Consider the following 19,459-nt stretch of genomic DNA (forward strand, 5'->3'; position numbering starts at 1 on the left):
GCTGTGTGGTAAGTAGCTTGCTTACCAATTACATGGTTCTGGGTTCAGTCTCACTGCGTGACACCTTTGGCAAGTGTCTTCTACTATAGCCTCGAGCCAACCAAAGCCTTGTGAGTGGATTTGGTAGATGGAAACTGAAAGAAGCCCATCGTATATACGTATATATATGTGTGTGTGTTTGTGTTTGTCCCCCCCCCCCAAACATCGCTTGACAACCGATGCTGGTGTGTTTACGTTCCCGTAACTTAGCGGCTTGACAAAAGAGACTGATAGAATAAGTACTAGGCTTACAAAGAATAAGTCCTGGGGTCGATTTGCTCGACTAAAAGTGGTGCTCCAGCATGGCCACAGTCAAATGACTAAAACAAGTAAAAGAGTAAAAGAGCAACTACCACTAAAATATATATTTTTGTTAATTTCAACAATCATTTTATTATATTCTACATTCTGAAACATTTTGAATTCACATTTAAAGAAAAAAAGAATGAACAGACATTCTAACCCCCACCCCACCATTACCATTCATCATATCTTTCACAATTACAAACAAAAACCATAAGTCAATCTGCAATAAATGGAATTAGAATTTTGAAGTTTTTGAAGTTTCTATAAGACAATAACTTCACTCATTTAAAATGTAGAAAAGAATATTTTTAATTGAAGAGAAATAAAATGAGGCAAAAAAAATATCTTTTCTCCACTGTCTGTCTAATAGTGAAAGGTTTTTATTTTGAATGAGAAAGGTAGAATAAACCAGAGGGTGTTGAAGAAGCTCTATCTGTTGCAAGTGTTAGAGTCAGGCATATAGGTGACAAGGTTCTTAAACTTGTTGGCTGATAGAGCCTCATTGTAATTGAGGATAGGTTCAAAATCCTCTTAATGACATTTTTATATGGCAATTAAACAGAAGAATGAATGCTGTACAAAATCAAGCAGATACTTCTGGAACTGCCTGGGCCATATCTCAGTGGAAGTAGACATTGCAGGCTTTGCTTGGCTGAAAGGAAAATCATTCTAAAACATTCACACAATTTGGGTGCCTTCCTGAACTTAAAAAGCGAAATATTTTGTTACTGCACTCATGTGGGAAAATTCGTTTGGCAATGTGGTTGTCCCCCCTTTTTTGGATGAAAGAATGGAAAACATGTAAACATGCGCAGCTAACCCCCTCCAATCACAGCTGATACCATTTCATGTGTAATAACTCCTCTTTCTCTCCTGAAAAATGTCATAACTTTTCATCAGTTTTTTTTTAATTCTGCAATTTATAGCCATCAAACAAAGAAGGACAGTATATTTCCTCCAGCATAGAAGAGGCTATGCACTTCTAGCGAGCATATCTGAAGAGTTGTCAATATTGCCAAGATCCGGCATGGAACCATCAGTAACAATCTGTGTCTTATAATTACATGCATGCATGTATGCATAATACAACTGGTGTCAGTGCGTTTATATTCCTCTAACTTAGCAGTTGGGTAAAAGAAACTGATAGAATAAGTACCAGCCTTGAAAAAATAAAAGTTCTGGTGTTAATTCATGCGACTAAAATGCTTCAGTGCTGTGCTCCAGTATGGCCGCAGCCTTAGACTGGAACAAGTAAAAGATAAAAGATCATTTACGGTTATTTTCGTTTATTAGGTTTGTATGTATTTAACAAGCTAAACTACAGCTTTGCCTCTACGTGACTTGATTGTTAACACTTTACCTCCGCGACCTCAAACTCTACGACGGTGCGAGGTTGAACCAACCACTTGCAGAGGCAGTTTGAATGATTTAAAAATTACCAAAGGTGGAAGGGAAAAGTATGGTGCATAAGCCCAATAGCTTTCTTGCTATTCAGGGTATCAATATTTACTGTTAAGACTAAGAAAGAAAGACGTCCTGGTCAGAAACTGTTTAATGAAAAGCACCATAAATTCAACGTACAACTATCAGCCATCATGCAGGTTTTCTGGAACCTGTCAGCGACAGCTCGAGAGAGTGGGGGGAGAGAGAGAGAATGAGAGAATAGCGGTGTATAGAATACGAACAGAATGAATTATATTAAAGAGTGGGAGAGAAAGATAAATTAAAGGAGGCACGTTGGTATAAATGTCTCTTAATTATAAATAGATTTTATTTATTTCAAACCCTTTCGTTTTAACAAAATACAAATATTTACATAAATTTCAAACTCGTGTAATCATGCTGTTGTAAATCTAAACTGCAGTTATATTAAATGCAACGATCTCATTCAACCCCGATCTCATTCTTTATGATTAATAGTTAATAGTGAAAGTGCCGGGTTTTATTAAATGGAAAGTTGATATCGTAGGATTTATTTAAATTTATATTGACCATGGGTAAAAGTGGCAAGAAAAATAAGAAACAAACTGCTGACGTGAAAGAAGCGGCTTCTAAAGATCCTAACAACTCATCGAAGAAAAACGTGCGGAATAAACCGAATAATAAGTATGATGATGTATTTTACACTTCTAATTTCCGTTTACCCTTTAATTGGACGTATTTATTTAACTCATTGGTGCTCATACTATTTCTCTGTTTATTGGGTATGTCTTATCACTTCTATCTATCTATCTATCTTTCTATCTATTTATCTATCTTTCTATCTATTTATCTATCTCTATCTATCTATCTATCTATCTATCTATCTATCTATCTATCCATTTATCTACCTATCTATCTCTCTGTCTATCTATCTACCTATCTATCTATCTATCTATCTATCTATCTATCTATCTATCTACCTACCTACCTACCTACCTACCTACCTATCTATCTATCTATCTATCTATCTATCTATCTATCTATCTATCTATCTATCTATCCATTTATCTATTTATCTATCTCTCTGTCTATCTGTAGTTTTGTCTGTCCGTTCTCAGTATTTTATTTACCTCCAAATACCACTGGGGTCGTCTTTGCAGTTTATCCTTTCTAGGTCGATAAAATAAGTAGCAGTTAAGTACAGGGTCGGTGTCACCAACTTACCCCCACCCACGAAATTGCTGGTCTTGTATTTGAAATTAACATTTAATTTACTTTCATGCTTATACATACTGAACATAATCTGCATGCAGTATGAGTGTGTTCCCATCAGAAGTTAAATATAAACAATCGGTAAATCGAATCTGCAATATATATATATTTCTTCCGTTTTAAACGATTTCACTTCGAATTGTATGAACACCACAGAACTCCAGTTCACACCGTTATAATTTAGTGATTTTTGTACCGATATGAAGAACCAATATTAAAGTATAAGGGACGTGGTGTTGGGAAATGGCACAGAGCACTGAAGGCGGAGGTAAAGAATACGCACGCCACCCGTTTTCGGCGTAACCCTTGCCCCAACCCTAAACCCTGACCCTAAACCCTGACCCTAACCCCTAAACATCGGGTGTGCGTATTCTTTGATTTCGCAGTACTTAGCTATATTTCTTTTCATTATTTTAATTGTGACTTCACATTTCTGAGCTTTGATATATTTCGGCAACACACACACACACACACACACATGTACATCAATGCTTCACATGCACGGTAACTTCAAAAGAACTTCCCTCGTCATACAATCGCTTTCTCTTAGTCTCTTTCGCTCTCATTACTTCAAAAGTTCCCGCAAGCCCATATGTAAAAAAAAAAAAAAATTTTTTTAACGGAAATCGACGGAAAGGTCTACTAGAGACGAAAGATTGCCGCTATATGAAATATAATGAAAAGGCTACGAGATTTGAAACCAGAACGTAGAAAGACTAAATATAAACACCCCTTTTTTTTTTTCATCTATTTCTGCTGATTTAATGATAGATTAATAATGATTTCATTGTATGCTGTTTAAACGAATGTCTATCTGCTCATTTAATCAATGCTTTACACGTATTATTTATAAAACCCACCACTGTATACATGCTGTCGAGATATCGAAGGAACCTACGTGGTCGTTTGACAGGATCGCACGAAATATTAACCAAATCTCCCTAGAATCACGTTGCTACTGTCTTAAAAACAAAAACGAAGTATAATGCAAAAAAGATATCTCATATCACTTAGACATGGCAGCCGCGGTTGGAATGCCTTATGATCGATGAATGTTGACCTACAGCAGCTATACAGTAACACGTTTCTGTAGGAGTCGCGACACGAATCTATGAAAGAGCAGCATGTCACTTGACCTGCTAGAAATAGCAGCTAAATCTCCCTCGAATCTATATCGTCTTAAAATGGAAGAACGCATTGAATAACAATAGTTCTTCATAGACTATCTGAAAAGAAAAGGGAGAGGTCGTCATGAGTGGAATGTCTTTGATTACAGGTCTCTTCTATTAGGGATTTGTCGTCGTCTAATGTAGTTAGTCTGTGTCGCCGATGTCTAGAATCGTTCTCCTTCCCAGGTTTTCGTACTGACCTGTCGAGATCCAACTGTAGATTTCTAAGCACATCCTGGGTAAGCTGGGTGTCTAGCCTGATTTCCTTGCATTGCTAACCAGCTGTGAATTAAGTATTTGTCCTGGTAACCGAGCTTTACTTTATTCTTTGGACATGTGGAGGTTTCGCAGTCTCAATATTTCTTACACGTAAGGTGGTGAGCTGGCACAATCGTTAGTATGCCGGGGCAAAATGCTAGGTAAAAATCAGTATCAGGTGAGATCCAGTGTTGATGTAATCGACTTACCCACTTCCATGAACTTGCCAAAATTTGAAACCAATATTTCTTGTATACATTCTGTTGGGTGACAGTGTTCCTAATCATGTCTTTCTAAGTAAAGTTTACGGTCTTTTTCATCATGTATGCAAGTAGTTTTTTTTTTTACTTGTTTGCAATGTAACATACATCTTCATATCCTTACAATAGTTTGGATACCATTGTTTGGAATATTTAACACTTCACTTGTACTGTAACACACTTAAAATAATAATAATAATAATAATAATAATAATAATAATAATAATCATCATCATTTAGCGTCCGCTTTCCATGCTAGCATGGGTTGGACGGTTCAACTGGGGTCTGGGAAGCCAGAAGGCTGCACCAGGCCCAGTCTGATCTGGCAATGTTTCTACGGCTGGATGCCCTTCCTAACGTCAACCACTCCGTGAGTGTAGTGGGTACTTTTTACGTGCCAGATGGGGCTGGCAAACGGCCACGGTCGGATGGTGCTTTTTACATGCTATAGGCACAGGGGCCAGGCGAGGCTGGCAACGGCCATGATCGGAGGTGCTTTTTATGTGCCACCGGCACGGAGGCCAGACAGGGCAGCGCTGGCAACGGTCACGATCAGATGGTTCTCTTACGTGCCACCGGCACTTGTATCACAGCTGCAATAATAATAATGAAATTATTGTATACAGTGCTCAGGTGCACCACAACTTGTCAAAAGTGCATATAAAGCATATGCAGTAATGTACAAATGTCTGGAAAGTGAACAGTGTATGAGTCAGATACATGCTTGTGTGTGTATGGAGGGGAGAAAATCAGGTGTAGCGTTGGTGAATCTCAGAAAGCATGGAAGTTTTGGAGGATGCAGTGCTCCAACAACTAACAACTGATGCCGGCAGTTTGTTCCATGCTTCAACAACTCTTATCATGAAAAAATGTTTCTGAAAGTCATGGGAGTTGTGCTGTTTTCTGACTTTGTAAACATGTCCACGGGTGTTAGACAGGTGGAGTTTGAAAAGGTGCTCAGAGTTATTGTTAGTAAGATGGTTAATAATTTTATGGGTGCCTGCCAAGTCAGCTGCCAGACGTCGGAGTTTCAATGTATTCATGCCCAGGGAAGTAAGGCGTAGCACGTCGCTGAACGGTTTCCAGACGATTAATATCCTGGGCAAGATAGGGGTTCCAGATCGGTGATGCAAATTCCAGGTGAGGCCGCACCATAACTGTTAACCTTATCAAACTTCTGAATATTGAGCTGACATTGTGCATTCTGTGATTTAGTTTGTCTCTAAACCAGTGGTTTTCGACTGTGATCCACATGACTCTTGGGGATCCACATGATTTTGTTGTTAAAATTTACATGCAATAAATTGGTTTTGCTTCTGCAATACACAAAACATTTTAACGATTTTCTGTACAATTCCTAATAATATTTAATTATCAAAATAGGTGATTTTTTTTTAAACATTGAATGGCTATGAGGGCCCGCCTGAGAAAAATAGGAATCAAAGGGGTCCTTAGGTATAAAATGGTTGAGAACCACTGTTTGTACTTCTTTGGTAGATTAAGTGGCTTACTTACATTTTCTAGCTTCTGCCCTTTGAGGATGATGGGCTTAGGTCATGGTACTTGACTGATATCAGAACTTCATAGGCAGGGAACATCTGTCCTCTCTGGATGTTAATATTCAATGTAAACTTTGTAGCTACATCACTAAAAGTATCCACTCTTCAAGTCCTCTGCACTATGAGAACAAGAGCACAATTAGCAAATAACATTCCTTTGTCTGGTCTTAGTTTTTTTCCTTTGAGATGCAACATTTTAAACAGGTTGGCAACTTGTCTTGTCTGTATGCTTCTACACCTGCAGTTGGGTTGGATGATACTTCCTCAAACTTCGTTAACAGAAAGAGTGAAAATAATATAGATGCTAGCACACAACCCTCCTTGGTTTTAAGACATAAGCAAAAAAGCTAAACTCAACTGTGTAACTGAATCCTCATGTCAGGATGTAGTGAGATAATCATATGAATGAACTTTTCCAAATGTCCAAATCTGTTGAGTATTTGCTGCAGACTCAGCCAGTTTACTGAGCTGAATGTCTTTGTGAAGTCAAAGAAGACCACACACAATGCCTTCTTCCATTCCACATATTTCTTCTGAGTCTGTCTGAGTCAAAATATGTCTATGGTGCTTCTTCTCCTTCTGAACCACATTGAGTTTCTGACAGAACTACTGTTATTTTCTCAATAAGTCTGTTGAGTGAGCAATACTCCTGTGAAGCACTTCCTGATAATAATGTGAAATCCCTTGATAGTCTTGCATTCATGCCCCTTGCTCTTCTTGAATATGAGGATGATGCTAATATCCTTCCAGTCTGGTGTGATGTCACCACCCTCTCATAATTCCAGTGTCAACTGGTGGAGATCTAATTGGTTAGTCTTCTCTATTTTTTTCACACTTCTGCTGGGATCCTGTCAACTCCTGGCATCTTTCTACACAAGAGTGTCCTAGCTGCAACCAACACCTCTTCTACACGTGGTGGATCATGTTTCAATATATTAGCCATACTCTATGTCATATTTTTTGAGGTTCCCTACTCAGCATACTTCATTGCTTTAAGCATTTGGTAGAAGTCCTCTGCAAAGCAGTCAAGTAGTAGTCCTTTTCCTGGAACATTGTTCATTCATCAGCTGAACAGTACCTCTCTTCAAGGTCTGTATACATCTTCCAGTTCAGTATAAAAGCTGCACATATCAAAGTCTGCAGCAGTTTGAAGCTTAATTGCTTTGTTTGTTACCGACTACTTCAACTCCACCAAGTTTGAAACCTTTATTAGGGTTTAGGGTAAGGGTAAAGGTCCCCTTCGGCCATGAATGATCATGGATTTGCACCTAGAAAGTACCCTCCAAAGCGCAAGTCCAAGCAAGGTTGCTTATGGAAGCCCAATATTATGCAAGCAAAAGGCAAAGGCTGATTCAGCTAGGCACCAGTGCTGTCGCAATTCATTTCTACAGCTGAGTGAACTGGAGCATTGCAAAATAAAGTATCTTGTTCAAGAACACAACACACTGCCCGGTCCGGGAATCAAACTCATTACTTTATGGTTGTGAGCCCGACACTCTAACCACTGAGCCATGTGCCTTCACCAAATTAGGGTTTACTTGTAGGTTAACCCTTTCGTTACTAACCCAGCTGAAACCGGCTCTGGCTTTGAGTACAAATGTCTTGTTTTCATATGTTTTGAATTAAAGTCTTCCACCAAACCTTAGTCACAATTTATGTTCCTAACACTAGCTGAATGGTAACCAAGTTATTTTACTAAATTCTTTGTTATATTTAGAGTAATTGAAAGAAGCACAAAACATCTCAAAATAAATACAGCGATGAAAGGGTTAAACAGTGAAATGTTCTCTAGACTACCTACATGTTTGCATTTACCATCTAAAACCATGTCCATCATAACATTCAAATTTTAGGATTTCCTTTATTTTAAAAAATAATAGGGCCTTAAATGAGTTATTGGTTCAGTGGTGTAAGTAATTAAGAGAAGTTTCCTTCTCGAGTTTTACTGACTCATAAGGGCCCAGTTTCCATGGCATGTATATTCCCCCACCTGGATGGGATGTTGGGCCATTACAAGATTACTCATTTTTGACAGCTGAGTGGACTGGAGCAACCTGAAACAAAGTGTTTTGCTCGAGAACACAATGCATCGCCCAGTCCAGGAATTGAAACCACAATCTTACAATCATGAGTCCAGCACCCTAATCACTAAGCCACATGCCTCACCAGTGCAGTCTGTCAGTGTTAAATCCCATCTCCACATTGGAATTATGAGTAAGTTAAATAAAATTGTTCAACTAGTGACTAAATCTATGTTGCAGTCTAGGCTCACCAAGATCAATTGGATGCTAATATTCAATGTAAACTTTGTAGCTACATTGCTAAAAGTATCCACTCTTCAAGTCCTCTGCACTATGAGAACAAGGGCACAATTAGCAAATAACATTCCTTTGTCTGGTCTTAGTTTTTTTCCTTTGAGATGCAACATTTTAAACAGTTTGGCAACTTGTCTTGTCTGTATGCTTCTACACCTGCAGGTGGGTTGGATGATACTTCCTCAAACTTCGTTAACAGAAAGAGTGAAAATAATATAGATGCTAGCACATAACTCTCCTTGGTTTTAAGGCATAAGCAAAAAAGTGGCCTGAACTCTTTACATGAACACCACCATGTACATAACTCCATGTCCCCCTACATGGCCTTGCTTTTTGAGCCCAAATTAACTAACTAACTAACTATCTGGTCTGTAAAGAAATGCACTTTTCAGGATCTTTGAGACTGTTGAGGAAAAGGAAGAAGTTATTAAAGTTATCTCCAAATTTGCCATCAAGATGTAGGACAAGATACTGGGATAGCCTGGGCTTCCGAGGCCCACAGCTCTTCAATATCCTCCCGAAGAACCTAAGAGACCTGCATGGGGTGGATGCAGATGTCTTTAAAATGAAACTGGATCTCTTCTTGTCAGGTATCCCAGATGAACCAACTTCACGGCAGGAGGTGCAGATGAGGGCAGCTGCATCGAACTCTCTCATGCACCAAATGGCAGTTGCTAAAAAGCATTCGTGAAGTAAAACCATGTAGCAACACCAAATGGCGGTGCCCCAGCATGGCCACAGCTCGTGAGCTGAAACTAGAATCAATCAATCAATCAATCATAGGAGAAGTGGTCGAAATGCTTGCAATAAATGAACTTCCTTAAAGGCACCCATCAATCATGGTGGTGAGGTTAAACCAAAACAATAGACTAAGTCTGCTACCAAAAAACGGGAATTGTTCCTCTGATGGGTTTCTGCACAGTTTTTGTCTACCAAATTTCATTTACAAGCCTTTGTGTGACTTGAAATTATGCTAGTAGACATTTGTCCACAGTGTCATGCTGTAGTAATAAAACTGGAATGATTTAGTGAGTGTCTTAACTACTGATATATATATATGTATATAAAGCTGAAGTTGTCTGTGTATGGCAGGTTTGGTAGCCTTCAACTAACACTATCATCTCCGAGACCCTGAGGCACAAGTTGACCAAAATTGACAGTATGATAGAAGGAGGCTTGCTCTTCCTTCCATAGAAGAAAGAATTCAAATCGGACCATGTTAACACCAAAAATTTTTTACATCAAAAAGGTGCTTTTTTTCTATGAAAATCCCTATTTTTTTACTGCTGTGTCGCCATTTTTCGGTGTATTTCAATCAGAAAAAAGTTCGCTTAAAGAGAATAACAAGCTACATAATGCAAAATTTTTACTTTTCAAAAATTCCAATTCTAAAGGGTCGAAAGAAACCCGAGCAACGTCGGGCGATACTAGTATATATATATATCTTCAGTCAATTATATATATGCATGTTCCCCAATTCTCTCACTGCCAGTGACTCTAGGATTGCAGTGACTTCGGGTCTTGTATATGCAGGCTGCAGTGCATTTGTGAGCTGATCGTGGAGTGCTTGAAAATTTCCAGCGGTAACGAGTTCTCTCATATGACCAAAACATGTCTGCAAGCAGTTGTCAGTCAGTAAACTGCTGATGATAAATCTCACTCCAGATTGCAGTAGGTCTAAAATTCGGGGGGTTGTCTCCCTTACTTTTCTTCAGTGGGAGGATAATTTGTTGTCTTTATTAGAGGACTAATTTTAATTAAAATTCCCAGGTTGCTTGGTCTGCTACTTGAAATATGCAAGCGCTCATTCTACTATACATAGATGCGCTAAATCATTTAGTGGATTTTAAAACATGGCTATAATGTTTTTATTTTTGTTTTTATGAGACAAGGGATATAACTCTTGACCCTTGTTATATATGTCTTGTTTTAATGGATTTCTATTAAACGCCAGAGATAGGAGAGAGCCGTCCTCAATGCCTTATAATGTTTGGTTTTATTTATAACACTTATGTATTCAGTGTCCTGTTTCTAATCCTTTTGTAGTTGATAATATTATTCATGCTACAGTCGATGCAAGTGACTGCACGATACCCCTTACATATTTGGCTTTGAGCCATAATAAAAATTGCAGTTTTTTTTTGTCGAGTGAATCTAAAGAGTAAAAAACTGCCGTGTAAAGACTCTGTCACAAGCTTTAACGTGAATCACAAACTCAGGATTACATGAAGTGTTCATCCTATCTTCATTCTTTGAGCCAACGCAGAATCAGACGTGAATTCAGGGATTATCTCCCCTTAGTTTCTCAATCTTAATCCAGGAGTTCCCAACAAATTTTTTTTTTTTATCTAGGGACCCCTTTGATATAGTATTTGGTACTTGTGGACCCCATAACCTTTCGCTGTTTAAAAACTACTTTTGTAGAAACTTCTTTTAAAATTACTAATTTGTTTTTCTCGCTTTAACTCGTGTAAGTTGTACTATGTAAAATGTTAGAGAAAGAAACCTAGCTGTTTCTTGCAATACATACGAATGCATACATCAAAAGCAGAATTTTTTCAGGGGCCCTTAAAATACTATTGTGGACAGTTTACTCTTTTGTTACATGGACCCTCCTTGGCCATATGGAGCCCGGGTTGAGAAACACTGTCTTAATCGGTCATTGTGATAATTTTTTTTCATCTCAGTATAGATCAGTATAGATGTAATTGATTGTACCATCACGTTTCCAACGAAGAACCACGTGTGAACACATATATAATCGCAGCTTCCAACTTCATAGCTATCCGCTGCATGTGCTGGTACCACATGTCTTCTGCCTTCCACCAGATCATCCTACCTGGGCCTTACTCTTGTTCGATGCAGCAGTGGCGGGCTGGATGAAGCCCCAAAGCAGGCCCCACACCAGACGGCTGGATATGATTGGGAAAGATCTCCAGATGCTCATCTTGAAGGATGTAGAGGGGCAGCAATGAGGAGCACTTCTAGACCTGCTTGGCTCTATGTACAATGATGCCTTTGGGATCACTAACCTGGAATTAACACAGCTCCACCAAGCGAGGGCATGAAACAGCAAGCAGCAGCAGAATGTCTAGATCCATGATATTAGCGCCCAGGTTGCATGGAGTGTTACTGCCATTCTATGGTCCTACAAGGAACCAAATGTGTATCACAGATTCAGATTTCAATGACCAATAGTGCCACACAGTGACCTTATTATAACTGTAGTTAAATAAAACTAGCAGTAGTCATTAATTTCTATTTGATAGTAAAGGAAGTCTCCAGTCTTGGTAGACAAATAGTCAATGGTCCGCTTATATCTCACTTTCATTTCATTTTCTTTTGTAAAACTGAAGAGAACACAGTTGCCACTACCATTGTGTGAGAAAGTTAAATCTCAGATGACTCACTTTGCACTAACTTGGTTGATTGTGGTTGTTTTGAGCTTTGTTATTTATTGTGTTCATGTGCAAGAAAGGTATGTCTCTGATTGTTTGCTTCATCTTTTTCTAACATGGTTAGTTGTAGTTGTTTAAACCCCACTCAAGCATATCCATGGTCTAAACTAAAGGGGTTTCCTGGTATGACCATCCTACCATGTTTGTTTTTCAAGTGTAATGTATCAAGGATCACATTATTCAGAATGTCTTTTTTTTATTTATTTAACCCTTTAGTGTTTAAACCAGCCATATCTGGACAGAATACTATCCTTGTTTTATATTCAAACTTATGAGATTCAGCCTCTCACACCTACCCTACTATGTCATTCTAAAGATAAATAATCACATCATCAAAATCTTGAATCTATGAGACAAGGCACAATTAATTCAAAACAATGTGAATAAATAAGTATTATATTTGACAAAGTAATCTAAACACTAAAGGGTTAAGAAAGTGAGGTATAATTTGAGAGGTTTAGCTGCTATTTCTAGGAGTTTGAGTAACCACAGACTCTATTGTTAGCTGAAGCTCTATGTACTATAGTGGTGGTGTAGCTCAGCACTGTAAATTTGAGAGGTATTTTCTCTGTTGGCTTGCAGGGCTGAGTAAAAATCCACTTGTAAGCTTGGAAATGTCAAATTGATACCATTACAGCATAATTTTCTTTTGAATATCTACCAACACTGAGACTGGACTGTTGGTTGTGTCTCAAAACACTTTCATGTATATGATTCCTTTGAGTCTAAGCCATAAAATTCTTCAGAATTATTACTTCATTCCATCATTAAGCTCATAGCTAAAATGCATTTATTTATAAATTTATTTATTCATATTTATTATAATTTCTTTGTAAATTCAAAAAGGTGCAGGAGTGGCTGTGTGGTAAGTAGTTTGCTTACCAACCACATGGTTTTGGGTTCATTCCCACTTCATGGCGCCTTGGGCAAGTGTCTTCTACTATAGCCTCGGGCTGACCAAAGCCTTGTGAATGGATTTGGTAGATGGAAAATGAAAGAAGCCTGTTGTATATATATATATATATATATATATATATATATATATATATGGAGGCGCAATGGCCCAGTGGTTAAGGCAGCGGACTCGCGCTCGTAAGAACGCGGTTTCGATTCCCAGACCGGGTGTTGTGAGTGTTTATTGAGCGAAAACACCTAAAGCTCCACGAGGCTCCGGCAGGGGGTGGTGGCGATCCCTGCTGTACTCTTTCACCACAACTTTCTCTCACTCTTACTTCCTGTTTCTGTTGTACCTGTATTTCAGAGGGCCGGCCTTGTCACTCTCTGTGTCACGCTGAATATCCCCGAGAACTGCGTTAAGGGTACACGTGTCTGTGGAGTGCTCAGCCACTTACACGTTAATTTCACAAGCAGGCTGTTCCGTTGATCGGATCAACCGGAACCCTCATCGTTGTAACCGACAGAGTGCTTCCATTTCCATATATTTATATATGTTTTTGTGTCTGTGTTTGTCCCTCCACCATTGCTTGACAACCAACAGTTGTGTGTTTATGTCCCTGTAACTTAGCAGTTCAGAAAAAGAGACTGATAGAATAAGTACTAGGCTTACAAAGAATAAGTCCTGGGGTCGATTTGCTTGGCTGAAGGCGGTGCTCCAGTATGGCCACAGTCAAATGACTGAAACAAGTAAAAGAGTAAGAGTGATTTTGAATTTTTTTGCTGAGGGTGGGAATTGGAGAAGATTGGTTCTGTATGTTGAGTTACAGTTGATACATTTAAGTAACCTTCCCCACCTGTCAATTTCCAAACCTTCCTTAATATATTGATTTCCAAAACTTTCTTAACCACCTTCGTTACCAACCTGGCTGAAACAGGCTCTGGCTCTGTGTACAAATATCTTGTTTTGAATTAAAATCTTCCACCAAACCTTAGTCACAATTTATGTTCATGACACTAGCTGAATGATAACTACTAAATTCTTTATTATATCTGAAGTAATTGAAAGAAACACAGAACATATCAAAATAAATACAGTGAAGAAAGGGTTAATATATTGATTTCCAAATAAGGCGGCGAGCTGGCAGAAACGTTAGCACGCCGGGCGAAATGCTTAGCAGTATTTCGCCTGCCGCTATGTTCTGAGTTCAAATTCTGCCGAGGCCAACTTTGCCTTTCATTCTTTCTGGGTCGATTAAATAAGTACCAGTTACGCACTGGGGTTGATATAATCGACTTAATCCGTTTGTCTGTCCTTATTTGTTCCCTCTGTGTTTAGCCCCTTGTGGGTAGTAAAGAAATATATTGATTTCCAAACCTTTCTTAACCCCTTCGTTACCAACCTGGCTGAAACAGGCTCTGGCTCTGTGTACAAATGTCTTGTTTTGAATTAAAATCTTCCACCAAACCTTAGTCACAATATATGTTCCTGACACTAGCTGAATGATAACTACTAAATTCCTTGTTATATCTGAAGTAATTGAAAGAAACACAGAACATAAAGTACCTTGGATTTCAGAACAACCTGCTGTGCTTGAGGAGACCTATTGAGTCAAGTACATGAACATCGAAATAAATATCAAATGGAAATAGTAGTTGTGATACCTGTGCCGGTGGCACGTAAAAAGCACCATCCGAATGTGGCCGATGCCAGCGCCGCCTTGACTGGCTTCTGTGCCGGTGGCACGTAAAAAGCACCATCCAAACATGGCCGATGCCAGTGCCACCTTAACTGGCTTCTGTGCCGGTGGCACGTAAAAAGCACCAACCGATCGTGGCCGCTGCTATACTCTCCTGGCACCTGTGTCGGTGGCACGTATAAAGCACCCACTACACTCACGGAGTGGTTGGCGTTAGGCAGGGCATCCAGCTGTAGAAACACTGCCAGATCAGACTGGAGCCTGGTGCAGCCTCCTGGCTTCCCAGACCCCGATCGAACTGTCCAACCTGTGCTACCACGGAAAACGGACGTTAAACAATAATGATGATAATGATGAAGAATGGGTTAATATATTGATTTCCAAACCTTCCTTAGTATATTTCTTCCTCTTCATCCACAGATTGATACTTAAGATTTGTTGCATGTATCCTCATTTCTCACATTGAAGCAGCTACACACTCAACAAAACTGACTATTAATAAAATACTTGTTCCTAACACAGGCACAAAGCCATAGATTTGAGGGAGGAGGCTTGTATTAAAATGACTTCAGTACTTCACTGATATTTTATTTTATTGACCCTAGAAGGATGAAAGAGAAATGCAATATCAGGCGGTGGCTTTCATGGCTTCTGATCTTAACTGATTGGAAATGTTATCATGTACATTATTTTGTTTTGGTATAAAAGATGGGCTACAGCAAATATTCTGCTCAGTACCACAGATTTGCTTGTCAATTGCTTGACCGTAACCAGTTGAGAATGTCCCTTAGTGGCTGATGATATGTGCATCTCTGATCATGAGTATAAGTAGTTGGGGAGTGTCATAGCCATGTGCTGAGAGGAATTCTTTGGGGTTTGGATAATTCACCTTTGGAAACATGGGTGTTTCATTCAAAATCTTTAAACAACCCTTATTCAGGGACCTTTTGCGCAGGATGGGCTACTCGTCCTGAAGAAAATTCTTACTGGGCCCCACCTGCAAGGTCATGCACTATTTATCTTGATATGAGATCACTATGTCATACACATATGGTTGTGATGCATGTGCCTGGTGTACCCTTATCAGACGGGTAGCCATGATGGTTATACTGGGCTTTGTATATTTTACCCCAGTGTCACTTTGATGGCATGCACTACTCTCTCACTCAATAATAATAATAATAATAATAATAATAATAATAATAATAATAATAATAATAATAATAATAACGAGCACTCAGAGAGTGCAAACCTCTGTTAACACCAACATCCAACGATTAGCCAGAGATGATTTTTAAAATGAGAATATCTGAAATAAACTTGACTGCTCTCACAAACGAGAATACTAAAAATGAACCTGACTGCTCTCAAATATTAAATAAAAAAAACGGGAAAATAATCCAGAATCCTTGTCCAGTACCAGATCAATCCCCAAATTTAATCAGTTTGTGCCAGTCATGAGGCCAAACATCCCTGAAGGTTTCATCTGAATCCATCCAGCAGTTCTTGAGATACCTTGTCCACAGACAAACAGTCAAACTATACCCCCACCTTTGCTGAGGTGGAGGTAATAATAATCACAATAATAATCCTTTCTACTATAGGCACAAGGCCTAAAGTTTTAGGGGAGTGGTCTAATTGATTACATTGACCCCAGTGCGTAACTGGTTCTTAATTTATTGATCCCGTAAAGATGGAAGGCAAAGTTGACCATGATGAAATTTGAACTCAGAACGTAGCATTTCATCCAGCATACCAATGATTCTGCCAATGCACCACCTTAATAATAATAATAATAATTGATTTCTAATTTTGGCACAGGGCCAGCAATTACAGGGAAGGGGTGCAATTTGATTATGTTAGCCCCAGTGCTCAACTTGTACTTACTTCAGTGACTCCAAAAGGATGAAAGGCACAGCGCAGTTGACTTTAGTGGAATAAATCATAATAAATATTAGACTCTGTGTTGTATTGAGTTCTTTATTCAGTCAGTGTTTGTTTCGTTTGTGTGTATAAACGCACTAAACTTTTACCTTATTTTTCTATATTATTTTTAAAACATTTTTCAGAACAAACTGGCAGAATGTGATGCTAGCCAAAATTGGTGTTTTGGGGACAGCTTTTTTAATCTCTGTAGTGGCATTGATATTTTCTACCTCAAGTGAACAACAGCCAGTTTTTGCTAGTGCCAAAGAAGGCCATGAAAAACTTGTTGCTGAAATACCATGTTCCAAGGATTACGTTTCTGAACCATTCAAAGGTGAGTTACTTTGGCAACAATAATGTCAGGGGTTTTTTTTTACCCTTTCCTTTCTTATTTATAATTTTATTGCAACTCTTTATATACTTCCAAATGTGTGTTTATGTACATATGTAGACCTGTATGTATTATATTTGTGTAGTGTTTACATCCCCGTAACTTAGCGGTTTGGCAAAAGAGACCGATAGAATAAGTACTAGGCTTACAAAGAATAAGTCCTGGGGTTGATTTGGTCGACTAAAAGGTGATGCTCCAGCATGGCCACAGTCAAAATGACTGAAACAAGTAAAGGAGTAATATATCGTTTAAAAGGATTATGAGACTGACGCGCTGCCTACTGCGCTATATATACTCTTTTACTCTTTTACTTGTTTCAGTCATTTGACTGCGGCCATGCTGGAGCACCGCCTTTAATCGAGCAACTCGACCCCGGGACTTATTCTTTTGTAAGCCCAGTACTTATTCTATCGGAATCTTTTGCCGAACCGCTAAGTAACGGGGACTTAAACACACCAGCATCGGTTGTCAAGCAATGCTAGGGGGACAAACACAGGCACACAAACACAACACGCATATATATATATATATATATATATATATATATTATATATATATATACATATACATATACATATATACGACGGGCTTCTTTCAGTTTCTGTCTACCGGATCCACTCACAAGGCTTTGGTCGGCCCGAGGCTATAATAGAAGACACTTGCCCAAAGTGCCATGCAGTGGGACTGAACCCGGAACCACGTGGTTGGTAAACAAGCTACTTACCACACAGCAACATATAATGTAACCATATGTGAATTGGTGATTTTTTTCCTCCGTCTTCCTCTTCTCTTGGACTTTCCTCTGTCTCCTTTCTAAAGAAGAGCTTTGCTCGAAATGTAAAACCACCTTTCTTTCCTTCCCTGAGCATCTGCTAATACTTTACATGTACCTTGTCCTTGTTGTGTTGCTTTTTTGTATTTGTTCTTCATTTTTAGGGATTACTATATATATATATGGGGGTGGTGGTCTGTTTGTGTTTGTCCCTAACTCCACTTGACAACCAGTGTTGGTATGTTTACATTCCTGTAACTTAGCAGTTTGGCAAAGGAGACCAATAGAATAAATACCAGGCTTAAAAAGAAAATATGTACTGGGGTCAATTAGATTGACTAAAATTTCTCAAGGCAGTGCCCTAGCATGGCCACAGTCTGATGACTGAAACAACAGCTAACGACAAGCAAATATTGCAAGCCCAGCACTCAACCTTTACTGTTGTCTTACCATCAAAATACCTGGATTCTAATGAATCCTACAACTGAATGTGTTTGTGTGTAGTGTCTTTGTGTCTCTGTTTGACTCCCACCTCTGATTGACAACTGATATTAGTGTGTTTATGACCCCATAACTTAGTGGTTCACCAAAAAGAGACCAATAGTACCATTGGGGCCAATTCATTTGACTAAAAATTCTTTAAAGCAGTGCCCTAACATGGCTGCTGTCTAATAACTAAAAACAATAAACGTCGCCTTTTCAAGCCTAGCCAGGCTCATGGGCCTGGTTTCTGTGGTGTATGTGTTCCCCCAGCTGGACAGGACGCCAGTCCATCGCAGCGTTACTCAAGAAACAGGAAGAGAGAGTGAGAGAAAGTTGTGGCAAAAGAGTACAACAGGGGTTGCCAGCACTCCCTGCCGGAGCCTTGTGGAGCTTTTAGGTGTTTTCACTCAATAAACACACACAACGCCTGGTCTGGGAATTGAAACCACGATCCTCCGACTCCAAGTCCACTGGGCCATTGTGCCTCCACTCTAATAGCTAAAACAAAAGATAAAAGATAGATTATGTTTCTTTGTAGCATTAATCCTGTCTTTATAACATACCTACATTAATGTGATGATCATAGTTTTTCTATTAGCAATGTTATTGAAGTGAACTTGTTTCTTGGTCTCCATTGCCCACCACTTATTCTGGTATCATCATCATCATCGTCCAACGTCCGCTTCCCATGCTTGCATAGGTTGGTCGGTCTGATTGAGGTCTGGAAAACCAGTGGCTGCACCAGGCTCCAATCTGATCTGGCAAGGTTTCTACAGCTGGATGTCTTTCCTAATGCCCACCACTCCGAGAGTGTAGTGGATGCTTGTTACGTGCCACCGGCATGGGAGCCAGGCATGTGGAACTGGCATCGACCTCATTTGGCTGGTGCTTTTTACGTGCCACCAGCATGGGAGCCAGTCAGGCGGCACTGGCATCGACCACGTTCGGATGGTGCTTATTATATGCCACCACATGGGAGCCAATCAGGCGGCACTGGCATCAACCACGTTCGGATAGTGCTTTCTATGTGCCACCGACATGGGAGCCAGTCAGGTAGCACTGGCATCAACCACGTTCAGATGGTGCTTTTTATATGTAACCAGCATGGGAGCCAGTCAGGTGGCACAGGCATTGACCACGTTTGGCTGGTGCTTTTGACGTGCCACCGACGTGGGAGCCAGTCAGGTAGCACTGGCATCAACCACGTTCAGATGGTGCTTTTTATATGCAACCAG

The 19,459-nt window shown here is 39.4% G+C and overlaps 1 protein-coding gene across 2 annotated transcripts in view; it reads left to right on the forward strand.

Annotated features, from left to right (window-relative positions):
- The first annotated feature begins 1,164 nt into the window (after positions 1–1,164).
- LOC115214546 (2-oxoglutarate and iron-dependent oxygenase domain-containing protein 3) overlaps positions 1,165–19,459 on the forward strand; it is a 47,653-nt gene continuing 29,358 nt past the window's right edge. The window contains exons 1-2 of one of the 2 annotated variants that reach the window (XM_036515464.1): positions 1,165–1,807; positions 16,722–16,912. In XM_036515464.1, the coding sequence (XP_036371357.1) occupies positions 16,741–16,912 (172 nt within the window). In that variant the 5' untranslated portion in view covers positions 1,165–1,807; positions 16,722–16,740. The other variant, XM_029783749.2, reaches the window with a different exon arrangement.

Source organism: Octopus sinensis, linkage group LG1, assembly GCF_006345805.1.
Source record: "Octopus sinensis linkage group LG1, ASM634580v1, whole genome shotgun sequence".
In the NCBI taxonomy this organism is placed as follows: Eukaryota; Metazoa; Mollusca; class Cephalopoda; order Octopoda; family Octopodidae; genus Octopus; species Octopus sinensis.